At 59.7% G+C, this 26,823-nt stretch overlaps 1 protein-coding gene across 4 annotated transcripts in view; it reads right to left on the bottom strand.

The window, feature by feature from the left end:
• Positions 1-26,823, bottom strand: part of LOC140732460 (uncharacterized) — a 164,441-nt gene that overhangs the window by 86,792 nt on the left and 50,826 nt on the right. For all 4 annotated transcript variants that reach the window (XM_073055138.1, XM_073055137.1, XM_073055140.1 and 1 more), the window contains exon 10: positions 10,441-10,560. In XM_073055138.1, coding sequence (XP_072911239.1) covers positions 10,441-10,560 — 120 coding nt within the window. The remainder of the gene's footprint in view (positions 1-10,440; positions 10,561-26,823) is intronic.

Raw genomic sequence — 26,823 nt, 5'->3', positions numbered from 1 at the left:
TGGACACAAGCAGCTTCAGGCAATGACCTGCTAAATCTGAGACCGTTCTCAGAGGAGTAGATATTTATTATGTAAAATGCCAGACTTACCAAAGTAGCAATCTAATCTTGTTAGAGTCTGTCTGGTTCACCTAGTTTAACTGGCTTGGACTGTCAGAACTACAAGGAACAAAGCCATGAGGCTGAGGGTGGGGGCAGAAACCAGAGAACAATGTTGGCACAAACACGAGGAAATCTGCAGATGCTGCAAATTCAAGCAACACACACAAAATGCTGGTGGAACACAGCAGGCCAGGCAGGGAACACCTGACGAAGGGTCTCGGCCCGAAACGTCAACTGTACCTCTCCCTATAGATGCTGCCTGGCCTGCTGCGTTCCACCAGCATTTTGTGTGTGTTGAACAATGTCGGCTGTAGCCCGGGCTAGAACCAGTAAGATGGTGACCCAGGTAGGTCAGGTGACCTTGAGCCAATGGGATGCAGATCCACCAGTTCACTTGAAGAGGAACAGTACAAGAGTCAGGAGTTCCAAATACACAGGGGCGATAACTCTCCAGCAGGCAGAGACCAACCATCACAGATAAGGAGGACCCCACGGACACGTGGAGATCGGGGCCACGAGAAATGCTGGGTCAGTGTAGACACCTTTCCTGAGTAATACCTTTACTCTGCATAGACTGTTCGTGGAGGGTCAGGGGTTCTAGTAGGGTGCACACGGAGACAGTTTGTGATCCCACATGCTTTTTAGTTGAGGCAATTAAAGTTACTTGTCAATAAATTCAGATTCTCTGTGCCTCATTGATCATTATCACAAGGGGTGATTCTTGTAACACAGTGGAAGTCATTCTCATGCAGTACAGCTCGCTCTTCAATACATTTCCTCCAGCACTATCCACTAAGTGCAACGCCTTCCCAGTTTTTCGATGTAGAGTTGAATTTGCCATGTGTCTGTGATGCTGATACAAGCAGTTGTTTCACTGCACACGTGTACTTGACAGTAAAAAACACCGAAGCCCTCGTCCCCACCGCTTTGTGACATTTACCGGGAGAGTTGGATACCCCGTCACAACCGGGGTCCCCCCACCCAGCCGACACCCCACCGCTTTGTGACATTTACCGGGAGAGTTGGATACCCCGTCACAACCGGGGTCCCCCCACCCAGCCGACACCCCACCGCTTTGTGACATTTACCGGGAGAGTCGGATACCCCGTCACAACCGGGGTCCCCCCACCCAGCCGACACCCCACCGCTTTGTGACATTTACCGGGAGAGTTGGATACCCCGTCACAACCGGGGTCCCCCCACCCAGCCGACACCCCCCCGCTTTGTGACATTTACCGGGAGAGTTGGATACCCCGTCACAACCGGGGTCCCCCCACCCAGCCGACACCCCACCGCTTTGTGACATTTACCGGGAGAGTTGGATACCCCGTCACAACCGGGGTCCCCCCACCCAGCCGACACCCCCCCCGCTTTGTGACATTTACCGGGAGAGTTGGATACCCCGTCACAACCGGGGTCCCCCCACCCAGCCGACACCCCCCCGCTTTGTGACATTTACCGGGAGAGTTGGATACCCCGTCACAACCGGGGTCCCCCCACCAAGCCGACACCCCCCCGCTTTGTGACATTTACCGGGAGAGTTGGATACCCCGTCACAACCGGGGTCCCCCCACCCAGCCGACACCCCACCGCTTTGTGACATTTACCGGGAGAGTTGGATACCCCCTCACAACCGGGGTCCCCCCACCCAGCCGACACCCCCCCGCTTTGTGACATTTACCGGGAGAGTTGGATACCCCGTCACAACCGGGGTCCCCCCACCCAGCCGACACCCCACCGCTTTGTGACATTTACCGGGAGAGTTGGATACCCCGTCACAACCGGGGTCCCCCCACCCAGCCGACACCCCACCGCTTTGTGACATTTACCGGGAGAGTCGGATACCCCGTCACAACCGGGGTCCCCCCACCCAGCCGACACCCCCCCGCTTTGTGACATTTACCGGGAGAGTTGGATACCCCGTCACAACCGGGGTCCCCCCACCCAGCCGACACCCCACCGCTTTGTGACATTTACCGGGAGAGTTGGATACCGTCACAACCGGGGTCCCCCCACCCAGCCGACACCCCCCCGCTTTGTGACATTTACCGGGAGAGTTGGATACCCCGTCACAACCGGGGTCCTCCCACCCAGCCGACACCCCCACCGCTTTGTGACATTTACCGGGAGAGTTGGATACCCCGTCACAACCGGGGTCCCCCCACCCAGCCGACACCCCCCCCGCTTTGTGACATTTACCGGGAGAGTTGGATACCCCGTCACAACCGGGGTCCCCCCACCCAGCCGACACCCCCCCGCTTTGTGACATTTACCGGGAGAGTTGGATACCCCGTCACAACCGGGGTCCCCCCACCAAGCCGACACCCCCCCGCTTTGTGACATTTACCGGGAGAGTTGGATACCCCGTCACAACCGGGGTCCCCCCACCCAGCCGACACCCCACCGCTTTGTGACATTTACCGGGAGAGTTGGATACCCCGTCACAACCGGGGTCCCCCCACCCAGCCGACACCCCCCCGCTTTGTGACATTTACCGGGAGAGTTGGATACCCCGTCACAACCGGGGTCCCCCCACCCAGCCGACACCCCCCCGCTTTGTGACATTTACCGGGAGAGTTGGATACCGTCACAACCGGGGTCCCCCCACCCAGCCGACACCCCCCCGCTTTGTGACATTTACCGGGAGAGTTGGATACCCCGTCACAACCGGGGTCCCCCCACCCAGCCGACACCCCACCGCTTTGTGACATTTACCGGGAGAGTCGGATACCGTCACAACCGGGGTCCCCCCACCCAGCCGACACCCCCCCGCTTTGTGACATTTACCGGGAGAGTCGGATACCCCGTCACAACTGGGGTCCCCCCACCCAGCCGACACCCCCCCGCTTTGTGACATTTACCGGGAGAGTCGGATACCCCGTCACAACCGGGGTCCCCCCACCCAGCCGACACCCCACCGCTTTGTGACATTTACCGGGAGAGTTGGATACCCCGTCACAACCGGGGTCCCCCCACCCAGCCGACACCCCACCGCTTTGTGACATTTACCGGGAGAGTTGGATACCGTCACAACCGGGGTCCCCCCACCCAGCCGACACCCCCCCGCTTTGTGACATTTACCGGGAGAGTTGGATACCCCGTCACAACCGGGGTCCCCCCACCCAGCCGACACCCCACCACTTTGTGACATTTACCGGGAGAGTCGGATACCCCGTCACAACCGGGGTCCCCCCACCCAGCCGACACCCCCCCGCTTTGTGACATTTACTGGGAGAGTCGGATACCGTCACAACCGGGGTCCCCCCACCCAGCCGACACCCCACTGCTCTGTGACATTTACCGGGAGAGTTGGATACCCCGTCACAACCGGGGTCCCCCCACCCAGCCGACACCCCCCCGCTTTGTGACATTTACCGGGAGAGTTGGATACCGTCACAACCGGGGTCCCCACCCAGCCGACACCCCCCCGCTTTGTGACATTTACCGGGAGAGTTGGATACCGTCACAACCGGGGTCCCCACCCAGCCGACACCCCCCCGCTTTGTGACATTTACCGGGAGAGTCGGATACCCCGTCACAATCGGGGTCCCCCACCCAGCCGACACCCCACCGCTTTGTGACATTTACCGGGAGAGTTGGATACCCCGTCACAACCGGGGTCCCCCCACCCAGCCGAAACCCCACCGCTTTGTGACATTTACCGGGAGAGTTGGATACCCCGTCACAACCGGGGTCCCCCCACCCAGCCGACACCCCACCGCTTTGTGACATTTACCGGGAGAGTTGGATACCCCGTCACAACCGGGGTCCCCCCACCCAGCCGACACCCCACTGCTCTGTGACATTTACCGGGAGAGTTGGATACCCCGTCACAACCGGGGTCCCCCCACCCAGCCGACACCCCCCCGCTTTGTGACATTTACCGGGAGAGTTGGATACCCCGTCACAACCGGGGTCCCCCCACCCAGCCGAAACCCCACCGCTTTGTGACATTTACCGGGAGAGTTGGATACCCCGTCACAACCGGGGTCCCCCCACCCAGCCGACACCCCACCGCTTTGTGACATTTACCGGGAGAGTTGGATACCCCGTCACAACCGGGGTCCCCCCACCCAGCCGAAACCCCACCGCTTTGTGACATTTACCGGGAGAGTTGGATACCCCGTCACAACCGGGGTCCCCCCACCCAGCCGACACCCCACCGCTTTGTGACATTTACCGGGAGAGTTGGATACCCCGTCACAACCGGGGTCCCCCCACCCAGCCGACACCCCACTGCTCTGTGACATTTACCGGGAGAGTTGGATACCCCGTCACAACCGGGGTCCCCCCACCCAGCCGACACCCCCCCGCTTTGTGACATTTACCGGGAGAGTCGGATACCCCGTCACAACCGGGGTCCCCCCACCCAGCCGACACCCCACCGCTTTGTGACATTTACCGGGAGAGTTGGATACCGTCACAACCGGGGTCCCCCCACCCAGCCGACACCCCACCGCTTTGTGACATTTACCGGGAGAGTTGGATACTGTCACAACCGGGGTCCCCCCACCCAGCCGACACCCCACCGCTTTGTGACATTTACCGGGAGAGTTGGATACCCCGTCACAACCGGGGTCCCCCCACCCAGCCGACACCCCACCGCTTTGTGACATTTACCGGGAGAGTCGGATACCCCGTCACAACCGGGGTCCCCCCACCCAGCCGATACCCCCCCGCTTTGTGACATTTACCGGGAGAGTTCGATACCCCGTCACAACCGGGGTCCCCCCACCCAGCCGACACCCCACCGCTTTGTGACATTTACCGGGAGAGTTGGATACCGTCACAACCGGGGTCCCCCCACCCAGCCGACACCCCCCCGCTTTGTGACATTTACCGGGAGAGTCGGATACCGTCACAACCGGGGTCCCCCCACCCAGCCGACACCCCACCGCTTTGTGACATTTACCGGGAGAGTCGGATACCCCGTCACAACCGGGGTCCCCCCCACCCAGCCGACACCCCCCCGCTTTGTGACATTTACCGGGAGAGTCGGATACCCCGTCACAACCGGGGTCCCCCCCACCCAGCCGATACCCCACCGCTTTGTGACATTTACCGGGAGAGTTGGATACCCCGTCACAACCGGGGTCCCCCCACCCAGCCGACACCCCACTGCTTTGTGACATTTACCGGGAGAGTTGGATACCGTCACAACCGGGGTCCCCCCACCCAGCCGACACCCCCCCGCTTTGTGACATTTACCGGGAGAGTTGGATACCGTCACAACCGGGGTCCCCCCACCCAGCCGACACCCCACCGCTTTGTGACATTTACCGGGAGAGTTGGATACCCCGTCACAACCGGGGTCCCCCCACCCAGCCAACACCCCCCCGCTTTGTGACATTTACCGGGAGAGTTGGATACCCCGTCACAACCGGGTTCCCCCCACCCAGCCGACACCCCACCGCTTTGTGACATTTACCGGGAGAGTTGGATACCGTCACAACCGGGGTCCCCCACCCAGCCAACACCCCCCCGCTTTGTGACATTTACCGGGAGAGTTGGATACCCCGTCACAACCGGGGTCCCCCACCCAGCCGACACCCCCCCGCTTTGTGACATTTACCGGGAGAGTTGGATACCCCGTCACAACCGGGGTCCCCCCACCCAGCCGACACCCCACCGCTTTGTGACATTTACCGGGAGAGTTGGATACCCCGTCACAACCGGGGTCCCCCCACCCAGCCGACACCCCACCGCTTTGTGACATTTACCGGGAGAGTTGGATACCGTCACAACCGGGGTACCCCCACCCAGCCGAAACCCCACCGCTTTGTGACATTTACCGGGAGAGTCGGATACCCCGTCACAACCGGGGTCCCCCCACCCAGCCGACACCCCCCCGCTTTGTGACATTTACCGGGAGAGTTGGATACCGTCACAACCGGGGTCCCCCCACCCAGCCGACACCCCACCGCTATGTGACATTTACCGGGAGAGTTGGATACCCCGTCACAACCGGGGTCCCCCCCACCCAGCCGACACCCCACCGCTTTGTGACATTTACCGGGAGAGTTGGATACCCCGTCACAACCGGGGTCCCCCCCACCCAGCCGACACCCCACCGCTTTGTGACATTTACCGGGAGAGTTGGATACCCCGTCACAACCGGGGTCCCCCCACCCAGCCGACACCCCACCGCTTTGTGACATTTACCGGGAGAGTTGGATACCCCGTCACAACCGGGGTCCCCCCCACCCAGCCGACACCCCACCGCTATGTGACATTTACCGGGAGAGTTGGATACCCCGTCACAACCGGGGTCCCCCCCACCCAGCCGACACCCCACCGCTTTGTGACATTTACCGGGAGAGTTGGATACCCCCTCACAACCGGGGTCCCCCCACCCAGCCGACACCCCCCCGCTTTGTGACATTTACCGGGAGAGTTGGATACCGTCACAACCGGGGTCCCCCCACCCAGCCGACACCCCACCGCTTTGTGACGTTTACCGGGAGAGTTGGATACCCCGTCACAACCGGGGTCCCCCCACCCAGCCGACACCCCACCGCTTTGTGACATTTACCGGGAGAGTCGGATACCGTCACAACCGGGGTCCCCCCACCCAGCCGACACCCCACCGCTTTGTGACATTTACCGGGAGAGTCGGATACCCCCACAACCGGGGTCCCCCCACCCAGCCGACACCCCCCCCCGCTTTGTGACATTTACCGGGAGAGTCGGATACCCCGTCACAACCGGGGTCCCCCCCACCCAGCCGATACCCCACCGCTTTGTGACATTTACCGGGAGAGTTGGATACCCCGTCACAACCGGGGTCCCCCCACCCAGCCGACACCCCACTGCTTTGTGACATTTACCGGGAGAGTTGGATACCGTCACAACCGGGGTCCCCCCACCCAGCCGACACCCCCCCGCTTTGTGACATTTACCGGGAGAGTTGGATACCGTCACAACCGGGGTCCCCCCACCCAGCCGACACCCCACCGCTTTGTGACATTTACCGGGAGAGTTGGATACCCCGTCACAACCGGGGTCCCCCCACCCAGCCAACACCCCCCCGCTTTGTGACATTTACCGGGAGAGTTGGATACCCCGTCACAACCGGGTTCCCCCCACCCAGCCGACACCCCACCGCTTTGTGACATTTACCGGGAGAGTTGGATACCGTCACAACCGGGGTCCCCCACCCAGCCGACACCCCCCCGCTTTGTGACATTTACCGGGAGAGTTGGATACCCCGTCACAACCGGGGTCCCCCACCCAGCCGACACCCCCCCGCTTTGTGACATTTACCGGGAGAGTTGGATACCCCGTCACAACCGGGGTCCCCCCACCCAGCCGACACCCCACCGCTTTGTGACATTTACCGGGAGAGTTGGATACCCCGTCACAACCGGGGTCCCCCCACCCAGCCGACACCCCCCCGCTTTGTGACATTTACCGGGAGAGTTGGATACCCCGTCACAACCGGGGTCCCCCCACCCAGCCGACACCCCACCGCTTTGTGACATTTACCGGGAGAGTTGGATACCCCGTCACAACCGGGGCCCCCCCACCCAGCCGACACCCCACCGCTTTGTGACATTTACCGGGAGAGTTGGATACCCCGTCACAACCGGGGTCCCCCCACCCAGCCGACACCCCACCGCTTTGTGACATTTACCGGGAGAGTTGGATACCGTCACAACCGGGGTCCCCCCACCCAGCCGACACCCCCCCGCTTTGTGACATTTACCGGGAGAGTTGGATACCCCGTCACAACCGGGGTCCCCCCACCCAGCCGACACCCCACCGCTTTGTGACATTTACCGGGAGAGTTGGATACCGTCACAACCGGGGTCCCCCCACCCAGCCGACACCCCCCCGCTTTGTGACATTTACCGGGAGAGTTGGATACCCCGTCACAACCGGGGTCCCCCCACCCAGCCGACACCCCACCGCTTTGTGACGTTTACCGGGAGAGTTGGATACCGTCACAACCGGGGTCCCCCCACCCAGCCGACACCCCACCGCTTTGTGACATTTACCGGGAGAGTTGGATACCCCGTCACAACCGGGGTCCCCCCACCCAGCCGACACCCCACCGCTTTGTGACATTTACCGTGAGAGTCGGATACCCCGTCACAACCGGGGTCCCCCCACCCAGCCGACACCCCCCCGCTTTGTGACATTTACCGGGAGAGTCGGATACCCCGTCACAACCGGGGTCCCCCCCACCCAGCCGACACCCCACCGCTTTGTGACATTTACCGGGAGAGTCGGATACCCCGTCACAACCGGGGTCCCCCCACCCAGCCGACACCCCACCGCTTTGTGACATTTACCGGGAGAGTTGGATACCGTCACAACCGGGGTCCGCCACCCAGCCGACACCCCCCCCGCTTTGTGACATTTACCGGGAGAGTCGGATACCCCGTCACATCCGGGGTCCCCCCACCCAGCCGACACCCCACCGCTTTGTGACATTTACCGGGAGAGTTGGATACCCCGTCACAACCGGGGTCCCCCCACCCAGCCGACACCCCACCGCTTTGTGACATTTACCGGGAGAGTTGGATACCCCGTCACAACCGGGGTCCCCCCACCCAGCCGACACCCCACCGCTTTGTGACATTTACCGGGAGAGTTGGATACCCCGTCACAACCGGGGTCCCCCCACCCAGCCGATACCCCCCCGCTTTGTGACATTTACCGGGAGAGTTGGATACCCCGTCACAACCGGGGTCCCCCCACCCAGCCGACACCCCCCCGCTTTGTGACATTTACCGGGAGAGTTTGATACCGTCACAACCGGGGTCCCCCCACCCAGCCGAAACCCCCCCGCTTTGTGACATTTACCGGGAGAGTTGGATACCCCGTCACAACCGGGGTCCCCCCACCCAGCCGACACCCCACCGCTTTGTGACATTTACCGGGAGAGTCGGATACCCCGTCACAACCGGGGTCCCCCCACCCAGCCGACACCCCACCGCTTTGTGACATTTACCGGGAGAGTTGGATACCCCGTCACAACCGGGGTCCCCCCACCCAGCCGACACCCCCCCGCTTTGTGACATTTACCGGGAGAGTCGGATACCCCGTCACAACCGGGGTCCCCCCACCCAGCCGACACCCCACCGCTTTGTGACATTTACCGGGAGAGTCAGATACCGTCACAACCGGGGTCCCCCCACCCAGCCGACACCCCACCGCTTTGTGACATTTACCGGGAGAGTTGGATACCCCGTCACAACCGGGGTCCCCCCACCCAGCCGACACCCCACCGCTTTGTGACATTTACCGGGAGAGTTGGATACCCCGTCACAACCGGGGTCCCCCCACCCAGCCGACACCCCACCGCTTTGTGACATTTACCGGGAGAGTTGGATACCCCGTCACAACCGGGGTCCCCCCACCCAGCCGATACCCCCCCGCTTTGTGACATTTACCGGGAGAGTTGGATACCCCGTCACAACCGGGGTCCCCCCACCCAGCCGACACCCCCCCGCTTTGTGACATTTACCGGGAGAGTTTGATACCGTCACAACCGGGGTCCCCCCACCCAGCCGAAACCCCCCCGCTTTGTGACATTTACCGGGAGAGTTGGATACCCCGTCACAACCGGGGTCCCCCCACCCAGCCGACACCCCACCGCTTTGTGACATTTACCGGGAGAGTCGGATACCCCGTCACAACCGGGGTCCCCCCCACCCAGCCGACACCCCACCGCTTTGTGACATTTACCGGGAGAGTCGGATACCGTCACAACCGGGGTCCCCCACCCAGCCGACACCCCCCCCGCTTTGTGACATTTACCGGGAGAGTTGGATACCCCGTCACAACCGGGGTCCCCCCCACCCAGCCGATACTCCACCGCTTTGTGACATTTACCGGGAGAGTTGGATACCCCGTCACAACCGGGGTCCCCCCACCCAGCCGACACCCCATCGCTTTGTGACATTTACCGGGAGAGTTGGATACCCCGTCACAACCGGGGTCCCCCCACCCAGCCGACACCCCATCGCTTTGTGACATTTACCGGGAGAGTTGGATACCCCGTCACAACCGGGGTCCCCCCACCCAGCCGACACCCCATCGCTTTGTGAAATTTACCGGGAGAGTTGGATACCCCGTCACAACCGGGGTCTCGGCATCAGGACAGTCAGCTGTTTGCTGTTTACCAGTGCTTCGAATGATGTTTTATTAAATTATTTTTAGCAATATTTTGTTTGATGAGCTGAGTGTGATACATATTTTGTGGGTGCACAATGGTCCGGAGGAACGTTGTTTCATTTGGTTGTACATATGGATAGTCAGATGACAATAAACTTGAGCTTATTCCAACCCTGACTTTCGTACCTTACCTCAGCTGCTCAACCTGGGCACTCACCTGCAGCCCTCTCTTGAAATTCAGGCAAATCTTTTGCTTGCAGAAGTGATTTCGGGCCCTGATGGCATTCAAGGAGAGTTCCCTCTGCCTCTTGCCTTCCTCGTGGTGGAGTCTAGTCAACTGTGAGAAAAAGAGCAAAATGTCGGACCAGAACTCCTAATTTCAGGATCACAGCACCCTGCTAACTACAAATGAGCGAAAGAATGAAGCATCACAGCTGAAAACGTCAACTATCCATTTCTCCTTCGTAGATGCTGCTTGACCTGCTGCGTTGCTCCAGCTACTGGCTTCAAAAGACCTTTTCATCGTGGGAGCGAAGAAAAGATCTGAAGAATTTACTGCTGACTCCACCCACCGTAGCAGTCTCCTATTCACCAAATTGCCATCGGGGAGACACCACGAATCTATCACTACCAGGACTACTCTTCATCTGCGAAGCTTCTTTCCTGTAGCTCTCCAGCTTCTCAACAAAACCGCAACTGTCCCTGCGCAACATCCGTGACATGGTCTTTCCTGCTCTTGATAATCATTGAGTCTGTCCACATTTATTGCTGTTTGCACATGTGACCGCTCTGCTGATTGTTGTTTGCTCATGGCTGTTTGCACTGTTGTCCTGTCTGTTCCGGTATTGTCCTGTGTTTTTATGCTTGGCACTGAACCACAATCAATTCTACTCTGTTTCACAGACTGGCAATAAAGAAATTCTGATTAGAGACACAGCGTCATTGAAAAGCACAGCACAGAAACTGACCCTTCAGCCCATCTAGTCTATGCTAAACCATCTAAACTGCCTATTCTCATCAACCTGCAACGACCACAGCCTTCCAGACCCCTACCATCCACGCACCTATCCAAACTTCACTCAAACGTTGAAATCGATTACTGGCAGCTCATTCCACCCTCTGAGTGAGGTAGCTTCCCCTCGTGTTCCCCTTAAACTTCTCACCTTTCCCCCTTAACCCATGACCTCTGGTTGTATTCCCACCCAACCTCGGTGGAAAAAGCCTGCTTACATTTACCCTAACAATACCCCTCCTAATTCTGATTCTGATCTTCTGTCTTGCCAGATACCTCCAGCTCCCCAGCACCCTCGTCACCCACTGGGAGAGCAGAGTGGGTCTCGGCTGAACTCCTCCTTTGAAGGATTTGCCATATGGACTTGACTGATGATCGCTGGAAACTGGCGCCACTGAAGATCCTGGGATTGTGTTGGTGAGCTGGTACTTTCAGGCTGGACAGAAGAATGCTGAAGTGTTTCCCAGAAGCTGGTGTTGGGCTGCTGAACTCTGTGCTAGAGACAGCATGGTGGCCTAGCGGTTAGGGTAACGGTTTACAGTGACAGCTGTAAGATCAGGGTTCAATTCCCACCGCTGCCTTTAAGGAGTTTGTACGTTCTCCCCGTGACCGTGTGGGTTTCCTCCGGGTGCTCCGGTTTCCTCCCACAGTCCAGAGATGTATGACCAGTAGATCAAAAAACATAGTAGAATTGGGCCATTCGGCCCATCACCATTCACATATGGCTGATTTCCTTTCCCTTTTAAGGGTAAGTTGGAGGCTGAGGAGTCATCTTGTACAAGTACATTAAGATCACAATGGGCATAGAGGGGATAAGCAATTTTTTTTTCCAGCATTAGAAATCAAAAACTGGAGGGATAGATTTAGGGTCAGAGGTGAAAAGTTTAAGAGGCTGAAGAACAACTTGGTATGTGGGTTTATTACTGTCACAAGTACCGAGGTACCGTGAAAAACTCCTCCTGCATTCTGGTCCTACAGATCGGATCATTACACAGAGCACTGAGGTAGAATAAGGTGAAACAATAACAGAATGTAGAACAGAGTTTTAGTTACAGAGAAAGTGCAGTGCAGGCAGACAAGGTGGGCAAGGTCATAACCAGGTCGATTGTGAGGTCAAGAGTTCATCTTATTGCACGAGGAGACCATTCAATGGTTTTATTACAGTGGGGTAGAAGCTGTCCTTGAGTCTGGTGGGACAGTATATGCTTTCAAGCTTTTGTACCTTCTGCCTGATGGGAGGGGGAGAAGAGAGGATGTCTGGCGTAGGAGGGGATCTTTGGTTATGCTGGCTGTTTTACTGAGGCAGTGAGAAGTTTACACAGAGAAACATAGAAAATAGGTGCAGGAGTAGGCCATTCGGCCCTTCGAGCCTGCACCACCATTCAGTATGATCATCCAACTCAGAACCCTGTACCTGATTTCTCTCCATACCCCCTGATCCCTTTAGCCACAAGGGCCATATCTAACTTTCTCTTAAAATATAGCCAATGAACCGGCCTCAACTGTTTCCTGTGGCAGAGAATTCCACAGATTCACCACTCTCTGTGTGAAGAAGTTTTTCCTCATCTCAGTCCTAAAAGGCTTCCCCTTTATCCTTAAACTGTGACCCCTCATTCTGGACTTCCCCCAACATCGGAAACAATCTTCCCGCATCTAGCCTGTCCAATCCCTTTAGAATTTTATGCGTTTCAATAAGATTCCCCCCTCAATCTTCTAAATTCCAGTGAGTATAAGCCTAGTCGATCCAGTCTTTCTTCATATGAAAGTCCTGCCATCCCAGGAATCAATCTGGTGAACCTTCTTTGTACTCCCTCTATGGCAAGAATGTCTTTCCTCAGATTAGGGGACCAAAACTGCACACAATATTCTAGATGCGGTCTCACCAAGGCCTTGTACAACTGCAATAGAACCTCCCTGCTCCTGTACTCAAATCCTTTTGCTATGAATGCCAACATACCATTTGCCTTCTTCACCACCTGCTGTACCTGCATGCCCACCTTCAATGACTGGTGTACAATGACACCCAGGTCTCGTTGCATCTCCCCTTTTCCTAATCGGCCACCGTTCAGATAATAATCTGTTTTCCTGTTCTTGCAACCAAAGTGGATAACCTCACATTTATCCACATTAAATTGCATCTGTCTTGAACTTTCCCACTCACCTAACCTATCCAAGTCACCCTGCATCCTCTTAGCATCCTCCTCACAGCTAACAACGCCGCCCAGCTTCGTGTCATCTGCAAACTTGGAGATGCTGCATTTAATTCCCTCGTCTAAATCATTAATATATATTGTAAACAACTGGGGTCCCAGCACTGAGCCTTGCGGTACCCCACTAGTCACTGCCCAGCACTGAGCCTTGTGGTACCCCACCAGTCACTGCCCAGCACTGAGCCTTGTGGTACCCCACTAGTCACTGCCCAGCACTGAGCCTTGTGGTACCCCACCAGTCACTGTCCAGCACTGAGCCTTGTGGTACCCCACTAGTCACTGCCCAGCACTGAGCCTTGCGGTACCTCACCAGTCACTGCCCAGCACTGAGCCTTGTGGTACCCCACCAGTCACTGCCCAGCACTGAGCCTTGTGGTACCCCACTAGTCACTGCCCAGCACTGAGCCTTGTGGTACCCCACCAGTCACTGTCCAGCACTGAGCCTTGTGGTACCCCACTAGTCACTGCCCAGCACTGAGCCTTGTGGTACCCTACTAGTCACTGTCCAGCACTGAGCCTTGTGGTACCCCACCAGTCACTGCCCAGCACTGAGCCTTGCGGTACCCCACTAGTCACTGTCCAGCACTCAGCCTTGTGGTACCCCACTAGTCACTGTCCAGCACTCAGCCTTGTGGTACCCCACCAGTCACTGCCCAGCACTGAGCCTTGTGGTACCCCACTAGTCACTGTCCAGCACTGAGCCTTGTGGTACCCCACTAGTCACTGTCCAGCACTCAGCCTTGTGGTACCCCACCAGTCACTGCCCAGCACTGAGCCTTGCGGTACCCCACTAGTCACTGTCCAGCACTGAGCCTTGTGGTACCCCACTAGTCACTGTCCAGCACTCAGCCTTGTGGTACCCCACCAGTCACTGCCCAGCACTGAGCCTTGCGGTACCCCACTAGTCACTGTCCAGCACTGAGCCTTGTGGTACCCCACTAGTCACTGTCCAGCACTGAGCCTTGTGGTACCCCACCAGTCACTGTCCAGCACTGAGCCTTGCGGTACCTCACCAGTCACTGTCCAGCACTGAGCCTTGCGGTACCTCACCAGTCACTGTCCAGCACTCAGCCTTGTGGTACCCCACCAGTCACTGCCCAGCATTGAGCCTTGTGGTACCCCACCAGTCACTGCCCAGCACTCAGCCTTGCGGTACCCCACCAGCCACTGCCCAGCACTGAGCCTTGTGGTACCCCACAAGTCACTGTCCAGCACTGAGCCATGTGGTACCCCACTAGTCACTGTCCAGCACTGAGCCATGTGGTACCCCACTAGTCACTGCCCAGCACTGAGCCTTGTGGTACCCCACTAGTCACTGTCCAGCACTGAGCCATGTGGTACCCCACTAGTCACTGCCCAGCACTGAGCCTTGTGGTACCCCACTAGTCACTGTCCAGCACTGAGCCATGTGGTACCCCACTAGTCACTGTCCAGCACTGAGCCATGTGGTACCCCACTAGTCACTGCCCAGCACTCAGCCTTGCGGTACCCCACCGGTCACTGCCTGAGCCTTGCGGTACCCCACCAGTCACTGTCCAGCACTGAGCCTTGTGGTACCCCACCAGTCACTGTCCAGCACTGAGCCTTGCGGTACCCCACCGGTCACTGCCTGAGCCTTGCGGTACCCCACCAGTCACTGTCCAGCACTGAGCCTTGTGGTACCCCACCAGTCACTGCCCAGCACTGAGCCTTGCGGTACCCCACTAGTCACTGCCCAGCACTGAGCCTTGCGGTACCCCACCAGTCACTGCCCAGCACTGAGCCCTGTGGTACCCCACTAGTCACTGCCCAGCACTGAGCCTTGCGGTACCTCACTAGTCACTGCCCAGCACTGAGCCTTGCGATACCCCACCAGTCACTGCCCAGCACTGAGCCCTGTGGTACCCCACTAGTCACTGCCCAGCACTGAGCCTTGCGGTACCCCACTAGTCACTGCCCAGCACTGAGCCTTGCGGTACCTCACTAGTCACTGCCCAGCACTGAGCCTTGCGATACCCCACCAGTCACTGCCCAGCACTGAGCCTTGCGATACCCCACTAGTCACTGCCCAGCACTCAGCCTTGTGGTACCCCACCAGTCACTGCCCAGCACTCAGCCTTGTGGTACCCCACTAGTCACTGCCCAGCACTGAGCCTTGTGGTACCCCACCAGTCACTGCCCAGCACTCAGCCTTGTGGTACCCCACTAGTCACTGTCCAGCACTGAGCCTTGTGGTACCCCACCAGTCACTGCCCAGCACTGAGCCTTGTGGTACCCCACCAGTCACTGCCCAGCACTGAGCCTTGCGGTACCCCACCAGTCACTGTCCAGCACTCAGCCTTGTGGTACCCCACTAGTCACTGCCCAGCACTGAGCCTTGCGGTACCCCACTAGTCACTGTCCAGCACTGAGCCTTGTGGTACCCCACCAGTCACTGTCCAGCACTGAGCCTTGTGGTACCCCACCAGTCACTGTCCAGCACTCAGCCTTGTGGTACCCCACTAGTCACTGCCCAGCACTGAGCCTTGTGGTACCCCACTAGTCACTGCCCAGCACTGAGCCTTGTGGTACCCCACTAGTCACTGCCCAGCACTGAGCCTTGCGGTACCCCACCAGTCACTGTCCAGCACTGAGCCTTGTGGTACCCCACTAGTCACTGCCCAGCACTGAGCCTTGTGGTACCCCACCAGTCACTGTCCAGCACTCAGCCTTGTGGTACCCCACTAGTCACTGCCCAGCACTGAGCCTTGTGGTACCCCACTAGTCACTGTCCAGCACTGAGCCTTGTGGTACCCCACCAGTCACTGTCCAGCACTCAGCCTTGTGGTACCCCACTAGTCACTGCCCAGCACTGAGCCTTGCGGTACCCCACTAGTCACTGTCCAGCACTGAGCCTTGTGGTACCCCACCAGTCACTGCCCAGCACTGAGCCTTGTGGTACCCCACTAGTCACTGTCCAGCACTCAGCCTTGTGGTACCCCACTAGTCACTGCCCAGCACTGAGCCTTGTGGTACCCCACCAGTCACTGCCCAGCACTGAGCCTTGCGTTACCCCACCAGTCACTGTCCAGCACTCAGCCTTGTGGTACCCCACTAGTCACTGCCCAGCACTGAGCCTTGCGGTACCCCACCAGTCACTGCCCAGCACTGAGCCTTGCGGTACCCCACTAGTCACTGCCCAGCACTGAGCCTTGCGGTACCTCACCAGTCACTGCCCAGCACTGAGCCTTGTGGTACCCCACTAGTCACTGCCCAGCACTGAGCCTTGTGGTACCCCACTAGTCACTGTCCAGCACTGAGCCTTGTGGTACCCCACCAGTCACTGCCCATACTCAGCCCTGCGGTACCCCACTAGTCACTGTCCAGCACTGAGCCTTGTGGTACCCCACTAGTCACTGTCCAGCACGCAGCCTTGTGGTACCTCACCAGTCACTGTCCAGCACTGAGCCTTGCGGTACCCCACCAGTCACTGCCCAGCACTGAGCCTTGCGGTACCCCACCAGTCACTGCCCAGCACTGAGCCTTGTGGTACCCCACTAGTCACTGCCCAGCACTGAGCCTTGTGGTACCCCACCAGTCACTGCCCAGCACTGAGCCTTGTGGTACCCCACTAGTCACTGCCCAGCACTGAGCCTTGTGGTACCCCACTAGTCACTGCCCAGCACTCAGCCTTGTGGTACCCCACCAGTCACTGCCCAGCACTGAGCCTTGCGGTACCCCACTAGTCACTGCCCAGCACTGAGCCTTGCGGTACCTCACCAGTCACTGCCCAGCACTGAGCCTTGTGGTACCCCACTAGTCACTGCCCAGCACTGAGCCTTGTGGTACCCCACTAGTCACTGTCCAGCACTGAGCCTTGTGGTACCCCACCAGTCACTGCCCAGCACTCAGCCCTGCGGTACCCCACTAGTCACTGTCCAGCACTGAGCCTTGTGGTACCCCATTAGTCACTGCCCAGCACTGAGCCTTGCGGTACCCCACCAGTCACTGCCCAGCACTGAGCCTTGCGGTACCCCACTAGTCACTGCCCAGCACTGAACCCTGTGGTACCCCACCAGTCACTGCCCAGCACTCAGCCTTGTGGTACCCCACCAGTCACTGTCCAGCACTGAGCCTTGCGGTACCCCACTAGTCACTGCCCAGCACTGAGCCTTGCGGTACCCCACCAGTCACTGCCCAGCACTGAGCCTTGTGGTACCCCACTAGTCACTGTCCAGCACTGAGCCTTGTGGTACCCCACCAGTCACTGCCCAGCACTCAGCCTTGTGGTACCCCACTAGTCACTGTCCAGCACTGAGCCTTGTGGTACCCCACCAGTCACTGTCCAGCACTGAGCCTTGTGGTACCCCACTAGTCACTGCCCAGCACTCAGCCTTGTGGTACCCCACTAGTCACTGTCCAGCACTGAGCCTTGTGGTACCTCACCAGTCACTGCCCAGCACTGAGCCTTGTGGTACCCCACCAGTCACTGCCCAGCACTCAGCCTTGTGGTACCCCACCGGTCACTGCCTGAGCCTTGCGGTACCCCACCAGTCACTGTCCAGCACTGAGCCTTGCGGTACCCCACCAGTCACTGCCCAGCACTGAGCCTTGCGGTACCCCACTAGTCACTGCCCAGCACTGAGCCTTGCGGTACCCCACCAGTCACTGCCCAGCACTCAGCCTTGTGGTACCCCACCGGTCACTGCCTGAGCCTTGCGGTACCCCACCAGTCACTGCCCAGCACTGAGCCTTGCGGTACCCCACCAGTCACTGCCCAGCACTGAGCCTTGCGGTACCCCACTAGTCACTGCCCAGCACTGAGCCTTGCGGTACCTCACCAGTCACTGCCCAGCACTGAGCCTTGTGGTACCCCACTAGTCACTGCCCAGCACTGAGCCTTGTGGTACCCCACTAGTCACTGTCCAGCACTGAGCCTTGTGGTACCCCACCAGTCACTGCCCAGCACTCAGCCCTGCGGTACCCCACTAGTCACTGTCCAGCACTGAGCCTTGTGGTACCCCATTAGTCACTGCCCAGCACTGAGCCTTGCGGTACCCCACCAGTCACTGCCCAGCACTGAGCCTTGCGGTACCCCACTAGTCACTGCCCAGCACTGAACCCTGTGGTACCCCACCAGTCACTGCCCAGCACTCAGCCTTGTGGTACCCCACCAGTCACTGTCCAGCACTGAGCCTTGCGGTACCCCACTAGTCACTGCCCAGCACTGAGCCTTGCGGTACCCCACCAGTCACTGCCCAGCACTGAGCCTTGTGGTACCCCACTAGTCACTGTCCAGCACTGAGCCTTGTGGTACCCCACCAGTCACTGCCCAGCACTGAGCCTTGTGGTACCCCACCGGTCACTGCCCAGCACTGAGCCTTGCGGTACCCCACCAGTCACTGTCCAGCACTGAGCCTTGCGGTACCCCACTGGTCACTGCCCAGCACTGAGCCTTGTGGTACCCCACTAGTCACTGCCCAGCACTGAGCCTTGTGGTACCCCACCAGTCACTGCCCAGCACTGAGCCTTGTGGTACCTCACCAGTCACTGCCCAGCACTGAGCCTTGCGGTACCCCACTAGTCACTGCCCAGCACTGAGCCTTGTGGTACCCCACTAGTCACTGCCCAGCACTGAGCCTTGTGGTACCCCACTAGTCACTGCCCAGCACTGAGCCTTGCGGTACCCCACTAGTCACTGCCCAGCACTGAGCCTTGTGGTACCCCACTAGTCACTGCCCAGCACTGTGCCTTGCGGTACCCCACTAGTCACTGCCCAGCACTGAGCCTTGTGGTACCCCACTAGTCACTGCCCAGCACTGAGCCTTGTGGTACCCCACCAGTCACTGCCCAGCACTGAGCCTTGCGGTACCCCACTAGTCACTGCCCAGCACTGAGCCTTGTGGTACCCCACCAGTCACTGCCCAGCACTCAGCCTTGTGGTACCCCACCAGTCACTGCCCAGCACTGAGCCTTGTGGTACCCCACTAGTCACTGCCCAGCACTGAGCCTTGTGGTACCCCACTAGTCACTGTCCAGCACTGAGCCTTGTGGTACCCCACCAGTCACTGCCCAGCACTGAGCCTTGTGGTACCCCACTAGTCACTGCCCAGCACTGAACCTTGTGGTACCCCACCAGTCACTGCCCAGCACTGAGGCTTGCGGTACCCCACTAGTCACTGCCCAGCACTGAGCCTTGCGGTACCCCACTAGTCACTGCCCAGCACTGAGGCTTGCGGTACCCCACCAGTCACTGCCCAGCACTGAGCCTTGCGGTACCCCACTAGTCACTGCCCAGCACTGAGGCTTGCGGTACCCCACTAGTCACTGCCCAGCACTGAGCCTTGCGGTACCCCACTAGTCACTGCCCAGCACTGAGGCTTGCGGTACCCCACTAGTCACTGCCCAGCACTGAGCCTTGTGGTACCCCACCAGTCACTGCCCAGCACTGAGCCTTGCGGTACCCCACTAGTCACTGCCCAGCACTGAGCCTTGCGGTACCCCACTAGTCACTGTCCAGCACTCAGCCTTGTGGTACCCCACTAGTCACTGCCCAGCACTGAGCCTTGTGGTACCCCACTAGTCACTGCCCAGCACTGAGCCTTGTGGTACCCCACTAGTCACTGCCCAGCACTGAGCCTTGTGGTACCCCACTAGTCACTGCCCAGCACTGAGCCTTGTGGTACCCCACTAGTCACTGTCCAGCACTGAGCCTTGCGGTACCCCACTAGTCACTGTCCAGCACTGAGCCTTGTGGTACCCCACTAGTCACTGCCCAGCACTGAGCCTTGTGGTACCCCACTAGTCACTGCCCAGCACTGAGCCTTGTGGTACCCCACCAGTCACTGTCCAGCACTGAGCCTTGTGGTACCCCACTAGTCACTGTCCAGCACTGAGCCTTGCGGTACCCCACCAGTCACTGTCCAGCACTGAGCCTTGCGGTACCCCACCAGTCACTGCCCAGCACTGAGCCTTGCGGTACCCCACTAGTCACTGCCCAGCACTGAGCCTTGCGGTACCCCACCAGTCACTGCCCAGCACTGAGCCTTGCGGTACCCCACCAGTCACTGCCCAGCACTGAGCCTTGTGGTACCCCACTAGTCACTGCCCAGCACTGAGCCTTGTGGTACCCCACTAGTCACTGCCCAGCACTCAGCCGTGCGGTACCCCACCAGTCACTGCCCAGCACTGAGCCTTGCGGTACCCCACTAGTCACTGTCCAGCACTCAGCCTTGTGGTACCCCACTAGTCACTGCCCAGCACTCAGCCGTGCGGTACCCCACCAGTCACTGCCCAGCACTGAGCCTTGCGGTACCCCACCAGTCACTGCCCAGCACTGAGCCTTGTGGTACCCCACTAGTCACTGTCCAGCACTCAGCCTTGTGGTACCCCACTAGTCACTGCCCAGCACTCAGCCGTGCGGTACCCCACCAGTCACTGCCCAGCACTGAGCCTTGCGGTACCCCACCAGTCACTGCCCAGCACTGAGCCTTGTGGTACCCCACCAGTCACTGCCCAGCACTGAGCCTTGCGGTACCTCACCAGTCACTGCCCAGCACTGAGCCTTGCGGTACCCCACCAGTCACTGCCCAGCACTCAGCCTTGTGGTACCCCACCAGTCACTGTCCAGCACTGAGCCTTGTGGTACCCCACTAGTCACTGCCCAGCACTCAGCCGTGCGGTACCCCACCAGTCACTGCCCAGCACTGAGCCTTGCGGTACCCCACTAGTCACTGCCCAGCACTCAGCCGTGCGGTACCCCACCAGTCACTGCCCAGCACTGAGCCTTGTGGTACCCCACTAGTCACTGTCCAGCACTGAGCCTTGCGGTACCTCACCAGTCACTGCCCAGCACTGAGCCTTGCGGTACCCCACCAGTCACTGTCCAGCACTGAGCCTTGTGGTACCCCACTAGTCACTGCCCAGCACTCAGCCGTGCGGTACCCCACCAGTCACTGCCCAGCACTGAGCCTTGCGGTACCCCACCAGTCACTGCCCAGCACTCAGCCTTGTGGTAACTCACCAGTCACTGCCCAGCACTGAGCCTTGTGGTACCCCACTAGTCACTGCCCAGCACTGAGCCTTGCGGTACCCCACCAGTCACTGTCCAGCACTGAGCCTTGCGGTACCCCACCAGTCACTGCCCAGCACTGAACCCTGTGGTACCCCACCAGTCACTGCCCAGCACTGAGCCTTGTGGTACCCCACTAGTCACTGCCCAGCACTGAGCCTTGTGGTACCCCACCAGTCACTGCCCAGCACTGAGCCTTGTGGTACCCCACCAGCCACTGCCCAGCACTGAGCCTTGTGGTAACTCACCAGTCACTGCCCAGCACTGAGCCTTGTGGTACCCCACTAGTCACTGCCCAGCACTGAGCCTTGCGGTACCCCACCAGTCACTGCCCAGCACTGAGCCTTGCGGTACCCCACTAGTCACTGCCCAGCACTGAGCCTTGTGGTACCCCACTAGTCACTGCCCAGCACTGAGCCTTGTGGTACCCCACTAGTCACTGTCCAGCACTCAGCATTGTGGTACCCCACTAGTCACTGTCCAGCACTGAGCCTTGTGGTACCCCACTAGTCACTGCCCAGCACTCAGCCTTGTGGTACCCCACCAGTCACTGCCCAGCACTGAGCCTTGCGGTACCCCACTAGTCACTGCCCAGCACTGAGCCTTGAGGTACCCCACTAGTCACTGTCCAGCACTGAGCCTTGCGGTACCCCACTAGTCACTGTCCAGCACTGAGCCTTGCGGTACCCCACTAGTCACTGTCCAGCACTGAGCCTTGTGGTACCCCACCAGTCACTGCCCAGCACTGAGCCTTGTGGTACCCCACTAGTCACTGCCCAGCACTGAGCCTTGCGGTACCCCACTAGTCATTGCCCAGCACTGAGCCTTGTGGTACCCCACTAGTCACTGCCCAGCACTCAGCCTTGTGGTACCCCACCAGTCACTGCCCAGCACTGAGCCTTGCGGTACCCCACTAGTCACTGCCCAGCACTGAGCCTTGCGGTATCTCACCAGTCACTGCCCAGCACTCAGCCTTGTGGTACCTCACCAGTCACTGCCCAGCACTGAGCCTTGTGGTACCCCACCAGTCACTGCCCAGCACTGAGCCTTGTGGTACCCCACCAGTCACTGCCCAGCACTGAGCCTTGCGGTACCCCACTAGTCACTGCCCAGCACTGAGCCTTGCGGTATCTCACCAGTCACTGCCCAGCACTCAGCCTTGTGGTACCTCACCAGTCACTGCCCAGCACTGAGCCCTGTGGTACCCCACCAGTCACTGTCCAGCACTGAGCCTTGTGGTACCCCACCAGTCACTGCCCAGCACTGAGCCTTGCGGTACCCCACTAGTCACTGCCCAGCACTCAGCCTTGTGGTACCCCACCAGTCACTGCCCAGCACTGAGCCTTGCGGTACCCCACCAGTCACTGCCCAGCACTGAGCCTTGCGGTACCCCACCAGTCACTGCCCAGCACTGAGCCTTGCGGTACCCCACCAGTCACTGCCCAGCACTGAGCCTTGCGGTACCCCACCAGTCACTGCCCAGCACTGAGCCTTGCGGTACCCCACCAGTCACTGCCCAGCACTGAGCCCTGTGGTACCCCACCAGTCACTGCCCAGCACTGAGCCTTGCGGTACCCCACTAGTCACTGCCCAGCACTGAGCCTTGCGGTACCCCACTAGTCACTGCCCAGCACTGAGCCTTGCGGTACCCCACCAGTCACTGTCCAGCACTGAGCCCTGTGGTACCTCACCAGTCACTGCCCAGCACTGAGCCTTGTGGTACCCCACTAGTCACTGCCCAGCACTGAGCCCTGTGGTACCCCACCAGTCACTGCCCAGCACTGAGCCTTGCGGTACCCCACTAGTCACTGCCCAGCACTGAGCCTTGCGGTACCCCACCAGTCACTGCCCAGTTCTCAGCCTTGTGGTACCCCACCAGTCACTGCCCAGCACTGAGCCTTGCGGTACCCCACTAGTCACTGCCCAGCACTGAGCCCTGTGGTACCCCACCAGTCACTGCCCAGCACTGAGCCTTGCGGTACCCCACCAGTCACTGCCCAGCACTGAGCCTTGCGGTACCCCACCAGTCACTGCCCAGCACTGAGCCCTGTGGTACCTCACCAGTCACTGCCCAGCACTGAGCCTTGCGGTACCCCACTAGTCACTGCCCAGCACTGAGCCCTGCGGTACCCCACTAGTCACTGCCCAGCACTGAGCCTTGCGGTACCCCACCAGTCACTGTCCAGCACTGAGCCCTGCGGTACCCCACCAGTCACTGCCCAGCACTGAGCCTTGCGGTACCCCACCAGTCACTGTCCAGCACTGAGCCTAGTGGTACCCCACTAGTCACTGCCCAGCACTGAGCCTTGCGGTACCCCACCAGTCACTGTCCAGCACTGAGCCTTGCGGTACCCCACTAGTCACTGCCCAGCACTGAGCCTTGCGGTACCCCACTAGTCACTGCCCAGCACTGAGCCTTGCGGTACCCCACTAGTCACTGCCCAGCACTGAGCCTTGCGGTACCCCACTAGTCACTGCCCAGCACTGAGGCTTGCGGTACCCCACCAGTCACTGCCCAGCACTGAGCCTTGCGGTACCCCACTAGTCACTGCCCAGCACTGAGGCTTGCGGTACCCCACTAGTCACTGCCCAGCACTGAGCCTTGCGGTACCCCACTAGTCACTGCCCAGCACTGAGGCTTGCGGTACCCCACTAGTCACTGCCCAGCACTGAGCCTTGTGGTACCCCACCAGTCACTGCCCAGCACTGAGCCTTGCGGTACCCCACTAGTCACTGCCCAGCACTGAGCCTTGCGGTACCCCACTAGTCACTGTCCAGCACTCAGCCTTGTGGTACCCCACTAGTCACTGCCCAGCACTGAGCCTTGTGGTACCCCACTAGTCACTGCCCAGCACTGAGCCTTGTGGTACCCCACTAGTCACTGCCCAGCACTGAGCCTTGTGGTACCCCACTAGTCACTGCCCAGCACTGAGCCTTGTGGTACCCCACCAGTCACTGCCCAGCACTCAGCCTTGTGGTACCCCACCAGTCACTGCCCAGCACTGAGCCTTGTGGTACCCCACTAGTCACTGCCCAGCACTGAGCCTTGTGGTACCCCACTAGTCACTGTCCAGCACTGAGCCTTGCGGTACCCCACTAGTCACTGTCCAGCACTGAGCCTTGTGGTACCCCACTAGTCACTGCCCAGCACTGAGCCTTGTGGTACCCCACTAGTCACTGCCCAGCACTGAGCCTTGTGGTACCCCACCAGTCACTGTCCAGCACTGAGCCTTGTGGTACCCCACTAGTCACTGTCCAGCACTGAGCCTTGCGGTACCCCACCAGTCACTGTCCAGCACTGAGCCTTGCGGTACCCCACCAGTCACTGCCCAGCACTGAGCCTTGCGGTACCCCACTAGTCACTGCCCAGCACTGAGCCTTGCGGTACCCCACCAGTCACTGCCCAGCACTGAGCCTTGCGGTACCCCACCAGTCACTGCCCAGCACTGAGCCTTGTGGTACCCCACTAGTCACTGCCCAGCACTGAGCCTTGTGGTACCCCACTAGTCACTGCCCAGCACTCAGCCGTGCGGTACCCCACCAGTCACTGCCCAGCACTGAGCCTTGCGGTACCCCACTAGTCACTGTCCAGCACTCAGCCTTGTGGTACCCCACTAGTCACTGCCCAGCACTCAGCCGTGCGGTACCCCACCAGTCACTGCCCAGCACTGAGCCTTGCGGTACCCCACCAGTCACTGCCCAGCACTGAGCCTTGTGGTACCCCACTAGTCACTGTCCAGCACTCAGCCTTGTGGTACCCCACTAGTCACTGCCCAGCACTCAGCCGTGCGGTACCCCACCAGTCACTGCCCAGCACTGAGCCTTGCGGTACCCCACCAGTCACTGCCCAGCACTGAGCCTTGTGGTACCCCACCAGTCACTGCCCAGCACTGAGCCTTGCGGTACCTCACCAGTCACTGCCCAGCACTGAGCCTTGCGGTACCCCACCAGTCACTGCCCAGCACTCAGCCTTGTGGTACCCCACCAGTCACTGTCCAGCACTGAGCCTTGTGGTACCCCACTAGTCACTGCCCAGCACTCAGCCGTGCGGTACCCCACCAGTCACTGCCCAGCACTGAGCCTTGCGGTACCCCACTAGTCACTGCCCAGCACTCAGCCGTGCGGTACCCCACCAGTCACTGCCCAGCACTGAGCCTTGTGGTACCCCACTAGTCACTGTCCAGCACTGAGCCTTGCGGTACCTCACCAGTCACTGCCCAGCACTGAGCCTTGCGGTACCCCACCAGTCACTGTCCAGCACTGAGCCTTGTGGTACCCCACTAGTCACTGCCCAGCACTCAGCCGTGCGGTACCCCACCAGTCACTGCCCAGCACTGAGCCTTGCGGTACCCCACCAGTCACTGCCCAGCACTCAGCCTTGTGGTAACTCACCAGTCACTGCCCAGCACTGAGCCTTGTGGTACCCCACTAGTCACTGCCCAGCACTGAGCCTTGCGGTACCCCACCAGTCACTGTCCAGCACTGAGCCTTGCGGTACCCCACCAGTCACTGCCCAGCACTGAACCCTGTGGTACCCCACCAGTCACTGCCCAGCACTGAGCCTTGTGGTACCCCACTAGTCACTGCCCAGCACTGAGCCTTGTGGTACCCCACCAGTCACTGCCCAGCACTGAGCCTTGTGGTACCCCACCAGCCACTGCCCAGCACTGAGCCTTGTGGTAACTCACCAGTCACTGCCCAGCACTGAGCCTTGTGGTACCCCACTAGTCACTGCCCAGCACTGAGCCTTGCGGTACCCCACCAGTCACTGCCCAGCACTGAGCCTTGCGGTACCCCACTAGTCACTGCCCAGCACTGAGCCTTGTGGTACCCCACTAGTCACTGCCCAGCACTGAGCCTTGTGGTACCCCACTAGTCACTGTCCAGCACTCAGCATTGTGGTACCCCACTAGTCACTGTCCAGCACTGAGCCTTGTGGTACCCCACTAGTCACTGCCCAGCACTCAGCCTTGTGGTACCCCACCAGTCACTGCCCAGCACTGAGCCTTGCGGTACCCCACTAGTCACTGCCCAGCACTGAGCCTTGTGGTACCCCACTAGTCACTGTCCAGCACTGAGCCTTGCGGTACCCCACTAGTCACTGTCCAGCACTGAGCCTTGCGGTACCCCACTAGTCACTGTCCAGCACTGAGCCTTGTGGTACCCCACCAGTCACTGCCCAGCACTGAGCCTTGTGGTACCCCACTAGTCACTGCCCAGCACTGAGCCTTGCGGTACCCCACTAGTCATTGCCCAGCACTGAGCCTTGTGGTACCCCACTAGTCACTGCCCAGCACTCAGCCTTGTGGTACCCCACCAGTCACTGCCCAGCACTGAGCCTTGCGGTAC

This window comes from Hemitrygon akajei, chromosome 8 (genome assembly GCF_048418815.1).
Source record: "Hemitrygon akajei chromosome 8, sHemAka1.3, whole genome shotgun sequence".
Taxonomy (NCBI): domain Eukaryota; kingdom Metazoa; phylum Chordata; class Chondrichthyes; order Myliobatiformes; family Dasyatidae; genus Hemitrygon; species Hemitrygon akajei.
The sequence above is the reverse complement of the archived record's forward strand: the minus strand, read 5'-3'. Positions and strand labels throughout refer to the sequence as shown.